Raw genomic sequence first — 16,377 nt, 5'->3', positions numbered from 1 at the left:
TTTTGGGCTAGAAACCCAAATCCGAAAACATCAAAATGATCGTGGAGTATTTAAGTGTCCCATACCGTCCGAGGAGTAGATTTGTCCTCGAAATGTTAAGCCGAGGATACAAAGTATACGTGGAGGACAGTAGAAAGAGCGGTGGAATGTCTAAAGTAAAGCTGCTACCACCGCCCATATATTAAAGACTCTGTAATTGATACGCTGACAGTATAGATGGAAGGATGGGACCTGAGCATAGAGCTTGGAACTTGGTCCCAAATCCCAGCGGGCTTTAGGGAAGAATGGATGGGACAAATATCCAAAAATGAGGGTTGCAACCATAAAGTGGAAGATGATGAAGAGAAGAGGAGGAGTATAAAAAGGAGGGAAGGCATACGAAGAAAGGAGAGGCTTTTTGAGAAAGAAAAAGTGTATGATAATCAATATTTGTATCCAAACTTGAGAAATACTATTAGAAACTATCCTCGGAAACAGTCCGAGGAGGAATTCTCAGTCTTACTCTTTGCAAACGATTCTTTGTTTTGTTCCATTGGGCCCAAAGCCCGTTCTTTTTGTAATTGTCTAAGCCATCCTTGAAATCTAAATTACAAACCTATCCTCTACAAATTCATTGTGTAGAAAGGCCTTTCAAGCCCATTTTTCCTCCCAGTCGTGGTTTGGGAATTTGAATTGTGTCCTTACAATATTTATCATAAAAATAATATTAATTTTCTTTTATAATAATCTTTTAACAAATGTTTTAACTTTATTACCTCATATGAATTTTTGAGAGACGGAGAGAGAAAAGATGAAATCAACTCTTTTTTTTTTTGGCAGAAACAAACTAACTGCATATATTTAATATCGTGTACGTATAGAGTTAATTTACTCGTGAAATTGAAAGTACCCCGTACGCTCGAGGAGTTATTACATGTTCCGGTTGTATGTTACCTCTCTCTCACAAGGAGGTGGACCCCACAATGTGAGAGGGTGGACCCCACAATAACATGTTCCAGTTGCATGTTATCTCTCTCTCACAAGGGGGTGGACCCCACAATTTGAGAGGGTGGACCCCACAAGTACAATTTGAGAGGATGGACCCCACACTTGTGGGGTCCACCCTCTTGTGAGAGAGAAGTAACATGCAACTAGAACATGTTGAATTTTGTCCGTACGTTTAGGCAAATCTATATCACTTGTCGGCCAATGACAAATGTAGGTTACAATGACAATTTTATTTACAAGCTACAAGTTGCAAATTGCAATTTAATAAAGGTGGAACTAGAGCTGTAAATGAACCAAGCCGTTCATGAACAACTTGGGCTTGGCTTGATAAAAAGCTCGTTCATGTTCGTTTGTTTATAAATAAGCCAAGCTTGAGCCTTAATTTTAGGCTTATTTGATAAACAAGCTGAGCTCAAGCAAAAAAAATTGTTCATGAACAAGCTCGTGAGTAATAGGACTCGATACAAAACATGCCGAGCTTAACTTTATTTATAACTTGATATATGTTTACTAAATAAACTTATTATTATGACATTACACATATGTTTTAGAATGTTAATTTATAGCTTGTTTATTCATATATATTTTGGAATGTTAATTTATTTAGATTTGTGAATATTATAGTTGCACAAATGACAAATGTGGATGTAAAAATTGTATTTTGAATAATTACTCAAGTTATAGACAATAAATGATGATGGATGGATTTAATTATGTAAAGTTGTAATGTAAACAAATTCTAATCACAAGTGTTAGAAGCATGATAAAATGAGTATATTATATACATATATATATATATATATATATATGTATGTATGTATGTATGTTTACTTGATTTTTGGCTATATAAGCATTTGATGATGCAATTTTTTTGGATCCTAAGCTAAAAAACTTGACTTGAGCTCGAGTTTGAGCTTGATATAAAGCTTGAGTTTGGCTTGACTAATTAATCAAGCCAAGCCAAGCCAAGCTAAGCCGAGCTCAAACTTTTTGGCATTCTCACAAGTTTAAGTTTAAATATTGTTTTTAGGCTTATCTCAAGCTCAAGCCAAGCTTGAGCATTTGAATTTTATTAATGAGTTAAGCTTAAACACACACTACTCGGTAAAACTTGGCTCGTTTACAGCCCTAAGTGGAACCACCGCCTTGTGTAGGTGAGTTGGTACCCCGGCTGTATTGAGACCGGTTACTCGGGGGTTCAAGCCCCCGCATTTACCTAGCAAAAAAAAAAAGTCAATAAAGGCGGAGTTGTCATATATTGGCTGGCAAAATGTCCTCTCAACGATGGACTTTTAAGTCAATACCAATAAAAACTTGTTATTGTTACGAAAAAATTTTGTTGTGTTTGTACTATGTAGCATTTCTCATTACAATTGCTTTCTATATATTATTATGAGTAGGTAGGCTATTATGGCGTCCATTGCCGTCATTCATAGCAAATCAATGACTTGGTTGTCATGAATTCTACACCCGCCAACCCCCAACCACCACTTTAAAACTTACAAAAATTCTACGTCTATCGTCTTTTTGCGTTGTAACTCTGCCACAATTTTAATATAGTAGACTAAAAATAGTGGATGCATATATTTAAAAGTAATAAATAAGTCTAAAACCTACGCATAGGAAGCTGGGTTGTAAAAATTTAAGTGATATACTGTATTATATTATTTAAAGCTATTCTTTTTTCTTTTGCAAATGCTTATAAGTTAAGATGAGAAGACAACATGCACCCGAGTTTCCATAATGGATCGGACAAAATTCAAACACCCCCCCCCCCCCCCCCCCCCCCCGGGCGGTTCTTGTCTCATGGTCATTGGTCTTTTCATGTTAATCTAAAGGTATAGAATGTTCATTTATTTTTATTGCTTTTTATATGTCCTTAGAATATAATTTGGGTAAAAAACTAAAAATATATTTATATTTAATAAAAATAAAGTTTTAAAATATATTTATATTTAATTTGTGAAAGAAATTGTAAAATTTATTGTTTATATATATCTTGCTCTTGAAGCTGTTGCAGCAGTCAAGGCTCTCAATTTTGCTGCTGAACTAGGCATCTCATTTGTTGTGGTGGAGAGTGATTCAAAGATTGTGATTAAGGCTTTGCTCAGGGAGGACATCTCATTTGCAAGTCACAGACACCTAGTGGAAGCAAAACTCCTATTTGCTTTATTTTCTTTTTCTAGTTTCTCTCATGTTAGAAGACAAGGTAATTCTGTCGCTCATCATTTAGCTAGACATGCTAGACATGTTAGCTCTTAGTTGATGTGAAAGGAGGATGTTCCCCCAACTTTTAGCTATAATTTTAGACGACATGGCTAACTTTTATTAAATATTACAACCCCCTTTCTCAATTTTTTTTTTTTGCATACTTGGTAAGAGTGGTATCAACACCGTTTACGTAAATCTATAACTATAATTGAATATAAATAAATATCTTCTATATAATTGGTTTAAATTAAATACTATTTTTTTAGAAGAAAATTAAATATTATCTAAATGACCTTCTTTTATTTTTTAGATGGTGGGTAACAATAACAATAACTATTTGGTAATACTAGAATATACTTTTTGGATAAAATTTAGTTACAGTACTTAAATGTTGTTCCTTAGGTTTCCCTTTTAAGATTCTGTTATGTGAATTTTTTCTCATTGGATGAAACTTTATTTTTTAGTTAAGTATCTACATTTCAAAATCTTAAGAGAAAAATCTAAGAAACTGTACCTAAAATTTTGTAAGTAAGTTTTGTCCATACTTTTTTATACAAAAAATTTAATTAGTAGTTTTTTTGGAAAAAAAAAAATCTTAATCTATAAAGGAAATGGATGAAACACTATGAGGAATGATTCAGGATTCACTGTTTTTTTTTTTTTTTCTTTTTTAATGAAAATTCTGGATTCACTGTTATAGTTTCGCCTAAAAAAAAAAAAAAAAGTGTTCAGCCATGCCTATCTACCAAATTTCCCGAATTCTTGCAATTATTTATTCTCATTTCTCCTTATATGCTTTGAGATGCTTGTGCTACATGGCAAACATCCTTGGCCTTTACGTTTCTTACTTTTGACATTTTATTTTTTCCTTATGCATTATAAAGTAGTATTACAATGCAACGTGTTCCCTCCTAAATAATTGATATAATTAATTTTCTAATTCAATATTTTAGAATTTTTAGATATCCAGCTCATTCAAAAATGTTTTTATCTATGCAAGATGTTTTTAAAGTAGTATTGCAATGCAATGTTTTTACCATCACGCACCTTTAGTGCGATGATCACTTTACAAGTATAAATGTTTGTGGGGGTGTGGGGGGCAAAGGCTGGGGCTTAAGTCTCTAGGAGGAAGTTTCATACATATACACTTAGATTAGGTTAGAGTAGAAATTATATCTTGTATATATATAAATAAATAAAAATCTCCTATTAATTTGTTCTGATGTGGTATTTATTTGATTCATACCAAATTTGGAGGAAGTAAATAAAGGTAGATGAGATTGAGATAGAGATAGAAAGAGATTATGGGTACGTTTGGTTTAAAATTTATCATCACTTAATTTTAATCACTCAATTTTCATCACTCAATTTTTATCACTCATTCCTTAAAATATCTCAATTCCCAAAACCGCTTGTTTGGCACCTTAACTCATACCAGTTTTCAACTTCAAAAGGTGCAGCTGAGTTTCACAACAAAAAAAAAAAAACCGTTTGTCAAACATTGTGGTAGGGATGTGGATTTAATTACAAATTTGTCATTGAAAACTGAGTTTTAAAAACTGAAAATACAAATGTGTTTTCAGTTTTCATAACTTACAACTCAAAAATCAAAAAATTGAGTGATAAAAACAAGAGGTAAAAACTAAATCAAACAAAACATTTTATGTAAATCCCATGTATTTTAATAACTCAATTATGAGTTTTGGAACATATCACTCAAAACACCCTTAAACCAAACATACTAGAGACAAATACAAAATCTTCTCCTGTAGCGCCGGGGCACATAACATTACATATTATCTTTTGTTCAATAGTTTGTGTGTGTGTGTGTGTGTGTGTGTGTGACATGACATCACATGTTTTGGTACGATTTTACCCCCCCCCCCCCCCCCCTCCTCTCTCTTCCTGTCAGAAGTTGTAAATTGTAATTATAGTTTATCAGTAAACAATGTTGTTAATTCAATGCTATGTCTATGATTACAAACAGCTCCTCGCTCTTCCTTCACTAAAGTACTCCATATGTCTACCGACCTTTTTATTTTATCTTAACCACCTTGTAATTGTTATCATTAAAACACTTTACCCCTGATGCTATTATGTTGATTTCATTTTTCTTAGATTTTTCTCATTATATAATGACTTTGCTGGTTAGTAAACATTATTTTCAGGTAATTTGAATGAAAATTTATCTTGAAAATTATACATTTTTACTCATTTTTTAGTGACACATAAATAGTCATAGGGAAGTCGAGTGTCCTTTATGAAAATAAGAAGAGTTTTTTAACATTTTTCCAAATCTTGAGTGAGAAAAGTGTTATTTACTCATTTAATCATCATTTTATTTTATCTTTAGATTAAAAATATAAGAAAATTAGTTTCCTATGTTGACTAGCTTAGAGAACATTTCACTTTTAAGTCCCATACTCTGTTGATAGGATTGGAAAAGGAGGGGGGGGGGGGGAATCAAAATACAAACAAAAATAAAAATTATATAATTACCACCAATTTTGTTAAAAAAAAATCATAAATTGACGTGACAATGAATATAATTGGTGTAACATCAATAAGATGATAAATGAATATTTGAATTAATTTTTTGTAATTGGTTGGGTGATACATTATTTTATAAGACTTATTTAGTAAAATTTGTAATACCTCTATAATCACTCTTGTATTCTTGCTCTCAGTGATGTAGTTGGATATTGCAAATATTATTTTATTTATTTATTTATATATTTTAAAAGACAGGTGAATTTCGTCTCTCTCTCTCTCTCTCTCTCTCTCTCTCTCAGTTTGAAACTTTACAATGTGGTATATAGGTTACTGAAGGGGAGACGAGGCTTGTTCTTACCAAGCCATTGACAATAGATGGGGAATCAAATCCTGATTACGCAGCTCCTAATCCTCTCCAACTTGTTTTAAGCCTCTTTAAAAATGTTACGCCAGGATCAGATCTCACACGCCTTCAGGCAAGTCAAGCTGCCTTATTTTTAAGTTTTCTAAAAATTGAATAATTTTTCTTTTTAATTTTAAAAATATATCTCATTTTTCTATATTTGGTATCAACCTTAAAATGAGTTGGAAAAATATCTCTTGATTTCTCTTATTTAGTTTTGTGTGAGATAGATCAAGTTGTTTTCTTTATTTAGCTTCACATAAGATAGAGTTGTTTTTCATAAAATTTTAGCAGAAAACAACTTTATCTCATGACAAGCTAAATAAAGGAAATTAAGAAATAGTTTTACTATAAGTCTATAACCAATTTTTTCTGATATTACCAAGCACAAAAAAAATACAAAAAAAAAAATTTCACTTGAAGTTTTTCATTGAAATAAAGGGAGTAGTGTAACTTTGAGTTATATTACACAACTCAATATTTTCTTTACAGAATGCAAACATTTACTTTTTTACATGCTTGCAAAATTTTAAGAGGAGATGAGATCAATAACTATGTTATTGATTAAATATTTAAATTTAAAGTTTTTTTAATTAAAAATTGCGTATAAAATATGAGTTTCTAGATTGAATAGTAAATAGTACTCGATTGACATAAAACTTAATATAAGTGTTAAAAATAGATAGAGATCATGAAATTAAGCAATGCAATTTTTGAAATATTAATTCAATAAAAAGTTATTACTTAGAGTCACTTGTGGGTTATAGTTGCAATATGTGCCCATGAGTCATAAGTGTAGAATGTTTATGTAGTCGTATCATATCTATCATTTGGGGTATTATTTATTTAATACCATAGCGTTTAATAGTCTGTTTGGTAATTTGTCTTTATCAATTTCCATTTTATTTCTTTAGTATCAGTAATAAGCATTTTATACGTTTGACTTTTTCGGAAATCAAGTTATGAACTTATGATGTTGATGATATGCACTCAAAGAATTAATGGGCGTTACATTTTTTTTGCTAATCAATATAATCTTTTATCAAAAAAAAATATAATCTTTTTCTTCCTTCTCAAAAAAAAATAAAAATAATATATATATATATATATATTCTTTTTTTTGAAATTCGGAAATGGGACCACTTTTTTATGAATTATTATAATGGAGAAGTGGGGAACCATTTAATATTGCAGTTGAAGCCATCATGTTCTCCCAATTTCTTCACTACTAAAGTCTAGAAGATTTCATATATTAAAAAAGACAAACTTTTCCTCTGAACAATCTATTATGCGCAGTCTATAACAAGACTTACATTTATTTTAATTAGATAATTCATTATTCATTAAATCATTTAAAGAAATTATATACAGTAATCATTAATGGGAAAAAGTTAACAGATATCTTAAGGGTATTAGTTTAAGAAATATTTTTTAAAAATTTTTATGGGAAAAGAAAAAAATTAATTTATTTGATGGTTTTTTATAGACCGATGAAAGTAGTGCCAAACTTTCCTAAAATAATTTATTAGCAATTGTGTTAAGGATATTCATTAACTGATGATTAATAATTTCCCGAATCAGTAAGTTATGTGATTAAAAATATAGGTGTATACTCATTTCAATTGCTAGGTAATAAGTTTGAGGAACTCTCCTCTAAATTGATTTGAAGAAATCCTACATTTAATTAGCCCCAAAAACAAAATCCTACAGGTGAACTTTTAAAAGCTTGTACGAAGTTTTCTAGCATAAAAACTAGTACTCTCTAGTACTTCAAACTCCAAACACAACAGTCTACATAATTATAATTGTCGATAAATATTAATAGATAAATTGTTTGTTGGAAGGTGTTCAAGATGATGTAATTTGCAACCATTTCCATTGTGTGTTAGCATATCATATCAGTTCTCGTTCTTCTATCCTTTTGGTAATGAAGGAATTATCAAAAGCTAAAATATAGCACATAGACGAAAAAATCTAGGTGCAACATAGGCACCAACTGAAAAGGAGGATCAACACAAACAACTAAGTCCATAGTCAGCAACATTTAGGGTTGCCCAGATCATATTAATAATCGCAGGGGATATTAAAGGTAAGAGAATCAGGGTACCAAATGGGTTATAGTGAGTTGGGCCAGGTTATTGTGTCTGGCGGTTTGGATCGCCAAGCCACCCATGGTTTTAGGTGAGGAATAGTGTTAAAGAACACAATAATGGTTTAGGTGTTTTTAATGGCTTATTTGAATGGAAGGAGAGAGACGAAAAGTAGAGTAGAGTTGTTTGGAAATTGGCTACAGTTTATAACCAACTCTACTCTATTCTCCTTCCATCCAAAGTTGGCATTTCAAGTAGAATCTTAAACAAAAATAATGAGTGATTAGGGTTGCTTGGATCTTTATGCCGGATTATGGTTGGATGCAGAAGTATCAATATTGTCACTAGTTGACTGTAGACTAAATGAAGGATTTAAAGCATGGTATGGTTGGGTAAGGGCTAGAGGCAGCAAGTGTATTATGGGTTTGGGATTTTTTTTTTTTGGGAAAAGGGAAATGACTTAGGGTTGACGGTGAACCAACTTGGGTTTGGGATTGGGAAGTTTGAATAAATGGTGATCGAGATTTTATGAAGAATTGGATTTATGTGTTCAGCCTTAGGCTTATAAGTTCACAGACAGCGGTGTGGAGAAAATTTCAAATAGAAATTTGGGAGATTACAATTGGGGTACAAAGACACTGCGGCAATACCCAAACCCCAAATGCAACCAAAGAACCCTCAATTACAAATACAAAGATTAAGGCTTTGGGTGAATAAAGAGCTAACGAGACTTCCAAGTTACAAAGTGCAAGTGTAGAGGGAAAAGGAATCATAATCTTAATCATAGTAGAAAATTAATTCTCCCATAGAAATCAAAGCCCCTTTATACTTTGATTTTCTTCTTCTTCTTTTGATACATCTCTAGCTTTAATGTCAAACTTCATGGAAAAATAAAAGCAAATGTTTTATATTTTATCAAGGTTTTGTAAGGTCTAAAAGTTATAAAAGAAAAATAAGGGTACCAAAAAAAATAATAAAGAAGTAAATTTTTTAAATTATGGGCAAAAATAATATTGTTACCTTTTAAAAGTGTTAAGAGTTCAAATTCTCTATGTAATAATTTATTACTCTTCATAAAAATAACTGTATGAGTCATAAAATATGGGAAAATTTTTATAATAAGAATCCATAATTAGATATTGTTTTCAAGTTGAACTCTAAAGCTTTAGATGCCTAAATGATTACTATATGATTGAAATTTTGTTAGAATGAAATCGTCTTATGTGTTTAACAAAACTTTCATAAGTTGTTTATTTAATTGCTAAAAAACAACTATATGATAATTATTAGTGGAATTTTGATAATGAAAAAAAATTGCAATACGACTTATTAATATATAATATATTGTAACAAACACAATATATTTAATATGCAACCTTTTATTATTATATATTTTCTAATGTTAAAACACTATTTAGTATTCATCACATGAGTGATTTTAGATTGATCTTAAGTAGGGACGGACTCAGGTTTTAAGCTAGTGGCGACTGGAGTATGAAGGAAAAAAAAAAAAAAACTCCAAATAGACATCCATATTGTATTAAAAAATCATAAATACTCAAAATTGTTGTTTCTAAATACATTAAGATGCAATCATTTACCAACAAAAACAAAAAAAAAACAAAATAATATATATATTTTTTTAATATTAGGCTGGCTAGGGTTTTTTTTTTTTGTTGAAGTTAGAGCATTCACAGTAGTGGTACTAAAAATTTTAGCTTTTAGCATCTTAAAATGATACTTTTATATTTTACCATCTCACTTTACAGTACACTCAATATCAAATGTTCTATTTTTTTATTACTTCTTTTTAAATAATATAAACAATCCATTAAGATAATAGGAAGAGAGAGAATTTAAGTTTTTTATTTAAAGGAAAAGATATAATCTTAATAAAATATTGTATTTTATTTTTAACAACTTGCTACAATCAACTAGTATATTCGCTTTAGCTTCTCCAATAGTTTTTTGGTTCTTTAGTAGTAAAATAGTTTTTTATTTTTTATTTTTTTGCTAAAATACAATCACCATTGTGAATGTTTTTATTATTTTTGTTAAGTTTTTGGGTTGAATAGTTGCTATTTGGCAAGATTTTGAAAACCGGACCGGCTGAATTGGCTGGTTGAACCAAGAGCTGGCCACCAATCTGATCCAAAAAAAAGGCTAAAATTGGTGAAAACCAATAAAAAAATCAGTCAAAACTGGTCAAAAAAAAAAGAAAAAAAGGGAGCCGAAGTTAAATTTGGTTTTGGCCGTGCTATTTGAGGGAGAAAATAGTAAAATAACATTAATTATCAAACAATATAATTAGTAGGTAAGGTTTACAAACTATATTTTTTACTAGCATCTCGAGTCTAAAAGAGTCGATTTTGGGGCTATAAATCGAGTCTTTAATGCTCGATTTTTATGGTTTGTTTCTGTCTGATGTGGCATTTTTTCCACGTGGCGACTACTTGAAAATCGAGTCTTAGAGACTCGATTTACAAGCCAAATGAAACTTGCTCTAACTCCACACAAAAAAAAAAGGACCAGGCAGCGCGCTGCCTGGGCGCGCGACCTGGGCGGGCGGTGGCCTGGGTCGCGCGCCCAGGCCGCGCGACCCAGGTGGGCTGAGTGCATTCATTTTTTTTTTTTTTGGTGGTGGGTTTTGCTCTGGGAATGGATGGGGGCAGAGGAAATTTTTTTTTTTTGTAAATCGAGTCTTAGAGACTCGATTTCCAAGTAGTCGCCACGTGGAAAAAATGCCACATCAGACAGAATCAGACCATAAAAATCGAGCATTAAAGACTCGATTTATAGCCCCAAAATCGACTCTTTTAGACTCAAGATGCTAGTAAAAAATATAGTTTGTAAACCTTAATTACTAATTATATTGTTTGAAAATTAATGTTATTTTACTATTTTCTCCCTATTTGAGTGAGGCTAATTAGGTTTATTTAGGAAAAAAGAGGCTAAGATTTTGGGAGGGGAGCCCAATTAAAAAAATGAAATATATAATAATTAAAAAAAATTTGGACCGGAGGGCTTGGGCCCACTTGGGCCCTACCTTGGTCCATCCCTGACCTTAAGTATTCAAACGAGTGGCACTCGCATAAACACACAAATACACACACATATATAATTTATGTGAGAAGTGCTTGTGCACATAAAATAACTATGTTCATATGTTTGTGAATGTATGAAGACAAATAAGTATTAGTTATAAATTTTACCTCCATGAAGTAAAATCACCAAGTGTAATAATTTTTTTTTTTTTTTTTTTAATGTGTTGGTAATTTGGAAAGTTCAGTTGCCACCTCTCTTCAACATCCCAAAGTCCCACCTTCAGTGCTTTGGTGAATCAGTGTATTGCGTTGCTAGTGATATAATGAGCAGGTGCAACAGTGGTGAGAGCCCGCTAGACAGATTTATTGCTGTTGTTACACGGAGCATTTCTACTGTGCGTCCTGTGATCTTTGGTGTTGCTCCATACAATCCTACTCTTGGAGAAACCCACCATGTTTCAAGGGGAAATCTCAATGTTCTACTTGAACAGGTACTTTTCTTTTCTGCATTTCTGGATAGCACTTAAGTTCACAGACATTCCAAATTTGGCCATATTTTTTGAAACTTGAGATCAAAGAGGATTCCAAGATTGTTCTTGATACAATTACAGCCTAATCTGGCTTGAACAGCAGACTTATTTATTTTCTACCTTACTTTGACTAAGCTCCTATAAATATCCCTTCTGCAGGTTTCACATCACCCACCAGTATCTGCCCTCCATGCAACTGATGAGGGTGAAAATGTTGAAATGATCTGGTGTCATCATCCTACTCCAAAATTCTATGGTACTTAAGAATTTTATTTAAATTTTATTTTTTATTTTATTTAGTTTACCCTTAGAAACTCCACCTTCTTAATGCAGTGTAAATGGAATTTGATTGTTCAAAGCTAAAACTTGATAATATCTCAAGAGATACATGCTTTCATTTGTGTTGCATATATAGCTTTCATTCATATCTATATAGAAAGGCATTGCAAGTGTGGACCAGTATAGCTTTCATTCATAAACAGAACTTGAGTACAGTTCTTTAAGTACTATAGCTTAGGTTCTTCAGGTAAATTCAACCATGTTGTTGCATAGGCCAATGAGCCATATAATTGAATTTAACCTTGGGGAAAGATAACACCTTTGTGTTGTATTGATCAATACAATTACACGGTTGAATTTAATTACAAAACTTAATGTACTACACCTAAAAAATTGTACCTAAGTGCTATTATGCACCTAGGACTTCTAGTGTATTCTCAAATACTGAAAATACCACAATTATTTTTATGGATGCCAACTCGTATTCAGGAGCCCAGCAGTTCTTAAAGCGGCATAACGAATACAGTAGATCAGGCTTCACACACATCCTATTGAAAATCAATTTAACAAGTGTGTCTTCCCAATTCAGCAAATTGTTCTCTCTGTTTCCTGTTTTAAGTTCATTTCTGGCAGTTTGTCCTACTAGTAACTCAAGAAAATTTGATTGCACTAGAATAGAGTGGAATGCAAAGTCTCTTTCCTGTTGGCTAAGAGGCAGAGCTTTTTATGCTGGATGATATTTGTTGGAGCTTGATATGAGCGTGTTGGTCCCTTGAGATGAGTTCCAAACTTCATATTTCCATTTTCTTTTTATTGGTAATTTATATGTTAGGAACCCTTAAAATCCACTCATGCTACTCCTGTTGAATTGCTGTATCACTGCTCTTAATACTGTTGCATTGTTGGTGCTGCTGGTACTTGGTTGCCTATGCTGCTGTACTTGGTTGCTTATGCTGCTGTGCTATCCTGTAAGGGTGAAGGTTAAATGACAAAAGGGTGCTGCTGCCAGAGGTTTGTGACTACAGCTCTGCATCTTAACTGATAAGTACTATGAGATGGTAAAGGTTGTTGGGAGCTGGGATACGAATACGATTGCCAGGCCTTGTCACAGCTGGGATATTAGCTTCTTTTTTTTGGATAAGTACAAAAAAAAAAAAAAAATTCAGATGAAAGGAACGCTTGAGATAGGAGCACTCTCATATTACAAACGGACACTCATAAGATCTAAGACATTGACAATAGAGTTACAAGATAACCCCCTAAATCATAGTACAAAACTCAAGCAAAGATTGCAGAAAATGATTGTTAATATCCTCCATGGATTTCTCTTCAAATGGTCCACATGATGAAATGAGCGTTGGCTTGCAAAACAACCCTGTTTTGGCAACAGCTAAACACTGCTCTCCACACAAAATACAAGTTAACAACTCTATAAGTCCACTTGGTACCACCCATATTAGTGATTATTAGCTTGTAATAGTAGTTAAAGTGGTAACTAATTTGGCTTAGACCATGTTTGTGATTAAGGCATGTGCTTAATTGGAAGGTGGTTAGTTGGTTAGAGGCAGCTATGCCAGCTGACAGAGTTAGGAGAATTAGTTAGGCTCTTAGCATGTCTAAGTATCGCATAAATGGCCTGCTACCTTGTAATGAGATTTATTCCAAAAGAAGACATCTCTTTTCTTGGAAATTCTGAATTCTTCCCTCAATTACATTTTCTTCTCTAAGGAGGTCCTTGCTGCCCTCGATTTTGGCCAGTACATTCAAACCACCAACTCTTAAATTCTTATGATTACACAAGCATTGATGGTAAATCCATGACCTTACCCTCCATATGTCCATTTTCATTCACTTACTGTTGTCTATTTATATGACAGTAGTTTAACATTACCTATAACCATGTTTACCTTTAGTTGAATCACTTAAAAATGAATGCTCACCAGTGATGAAATTCAGTTCACCATAACTTTTAATTGTCTCTAGGCTATAAATTGAGTTCACCTTATTATGTTTTAACTGTCTCTAGGATATAAAGCTATAAGATTTTATAACTAGTAGACATTCATTTGCACTGATGTAATCACATTTGAACCTACATACTACTTTGGCCTTAATATATTTTCATAATCACTGCTCTATTGGGTTATACTCTAATTACTTGCGCTCTTAATCAGTTTTTGTCCCTACTTTTTTTGAAAAACCAATCTAGGTACTTCTGTGGAAGCTGAGGTGCATGGAAAAAGGCTGCTTAAGCTCCAAAATCATGGAGAAACTTATGTAATGAACTCTCCAAAGCTCTTGATTAGATTTCTTCCATTTCCTTGGGCTGATTGGGTTGGCAATGTCAGAATTCAATGTCAAGAAAGTGGCCTTGAAGCTGAATTATGTTACAGAAACACTTCGTTTCTAGGGCGCAGGGGAAATCAACGGTCTATTAAAGGGAAGGTCTTTGAGTCCTCTTCATTGAAGACTCTCTATGAGATTGATGGTCAATGGGATAGGTATATAATTTTAAGTTTCTTTCCAAAATCATTATTCTTCCTCCTTATCATTAAAATTCAGTTGCTCTGGACCACTTAAATACGGTATGCATTTCTCTTTTTACATTTTTTGGTTGGAAGTGGCAGCTCTTAGGCAAAATTAATTTTCAGGTTCTTAGTAACCAAATAATTTCTGAAAGAAAATATATCTCCTCTTCCAATGGCACCAAGCAGCTTTTGATTGTACCTGGTTTATTTTTTAATGTCAAAATATTTGTTTGGTTTTTGAACAGAACATATGTTAGTTGTATAATAAAACAGTACTTCTCCTATTTCCTATTGCAGAACTGTCAGGATGAAGAACAAAAATAATGGGAAAGTTACGGTAATATATAATGCAGAAGAAGTAATTTCAGGGCTGAGAGCTCCTATTGTCAAGGATACTAGGGTAATTTAATTATAACCCTCATCTATCCTTGTTTTCCTCTGTTTCTTCTTTTTGTGTTGAGGTCTTATTTCATAAAATAGGATCGAAATTAATGGTATTCCAGGTTTTTTTTTTTTTTTTTTTTTGTCGCTATATTTTACCATGTGAATGTGGCAGTCGCATTGTTTTTTTTTTTTTTTCCTCTTTGCATAATGACTTTGACACATGGAGAAAATGAAATAGCAACATTTGTCTTTGTTAAATATATATATAAAATAAAAAATTCCCAAATGACTATATATGCATATTTAGCCACACAAAAAAAGAAAAAAGAAAAAAAAAAGACTATCTATGCACAAACTATGTGCATCCTAAATCATGGATGGCTATCTATGCACAATTATATAAAATACTCATCCATATTTGCAAGTGAATTGAGGGGTTCCCTTTTACTTTTTTACAATAGGAAATATGGGCAAGTGAATCTGCTCTGGTGTGGAGCGACGTGAGCCGAGGCATCCTGAGCAAGAACTGGGAGAAAGCAAAAGAAGCGAAGCAGGCTGTTGAGGAAAAACAAAAGGAGCTCCAGAGAGAAAGAGAGTCAAGAGAGGAGAATTGGGTTCCTAAGCATTTTACTGTGTCTCATAGCAAGGAAGGTGGGTGGGAATGCTCACCAATTCAAAAGTGGGTCCCAGAAGCACCCATAATTGTGCCCGTTTGATTTATGATTTGTGATTTGTGATAAACATATTGTTTTTTATGTTTTTTTTTATTATTCTCAATTTTCAGTAAAATAAGCGGTATTTAAACGGACTCTTAATAGCGATTCAATTAGTTTTTTCCACAAAGGGTTCTTAGAGCATCCACATCAGTGTGTGGATAATCATGTATAATGCAAATTTTTTTCAATTTTACACATTTTGAGCTACATCAGTGGAGCTAAAACCAAGTAAAATAGTATAAAACCATCCCCGAGCTACAGTACCGTGTATATTTACACGGTTACTGTAGCTCGAGTAAACAATATTTTATCATTTCTCCTTCGCTCCTTTTTTTCTTTCTCTGATCCGTTCTCAACAGACTCCATCATTTTCTCAACACAGAATATACAGAGATATACTTTTCTTAAAAAAAAAAAAACACTGACATACACAAACAACCACGGACGCTGGAATGGAGCTCGCGGACGCTGGGTCTTGCCGTGGATGCTGGGTCTTGCCGTGGATCAGAGCTTGACTGGTCGGAGCTCGTGGGTCTTGCCGTGGATCGGAGCTCGCGGATCGCGATCAGAGCTCGCGTATCGGCGATCGGAGCTCGCGGATCGGCAATCGGAGCTCGCGGATCGCCGATCGGAGCTCGCAGATCGCCGATCGGAGCTCGCAGATCGCGATTGGAGCTCGCAGATCGCGATCGGAGCTCGCGGATGGGGATCT

At 33.1% G+C, this 16,377-nt stretch overlaps 1 protein-coding gene across 2 annotated transcripts; it reads left to right on the top strand.

Moving 5' to 3' along the window:
- The first annotated feature begins 2,695 nt into the window (after window positions 1–2,695).
- On the top strand, window positions 2,696–15,761 carry LOC142633631 (oxysterol-binding protein-related protein 4C-like). Of its 2 annotated transcripts, XM_075807869.1 has the most exons (8): window positions 2,696–2,825; window positions 2,999–3,196; window positions 6,018–6,167; window positions 11,474–11,719; window positions 11,918–12,014; window positions 14,247–14,538; window positions 14,863–14,965; window positions 15,411–15,761. In XM_075807869.1, the coding sequence occupies exons 2-8, from the start codon at window positions 3,182–3,184 to the stop codon at window positions 15,663–15,665; spliced, it is 1,158 nt and encodes a 385-aa protein (XP_075663984.1). In that variant the 5' UTR covers window positions 2,696–2,825; window positions 2,999–3,181; the 3' UTR covers window positions 15,666–15,761. The 2 variants fall into 2 exon arrangements, with proteins under 2 accessions (XP_075663984.1, XP_075663985.1); XM_075807870.1 differs by lacking the exons at window positions 2,696–2,825; window positions 6,018–6,167 and having other exon boundaries at window positions 3,057–3,196.
- The last annotated feature ends 616 nt before the right edge of the window (window positions 15,762–16,377 follow it).

This window comes from Castanea sativa, chromosome 5 (assembly GCF_040712315.1).
Source record: "Castanea sativa cultivar Marrone di Chiusa Pesio chromosome 5, ASM4071231v1".
Lineage (NCBI taxonomy): Eukaryota > Viridiplantae > Streptophyta > Magnoliopsida > Fagales > Fagaceae > Castanea > Castanea sativa.
The sequence above is the reverse complement of the archived record's forward strand: the minus strand, read 5'-3'. Positions and strand labels throughout refer to the sequence as shown.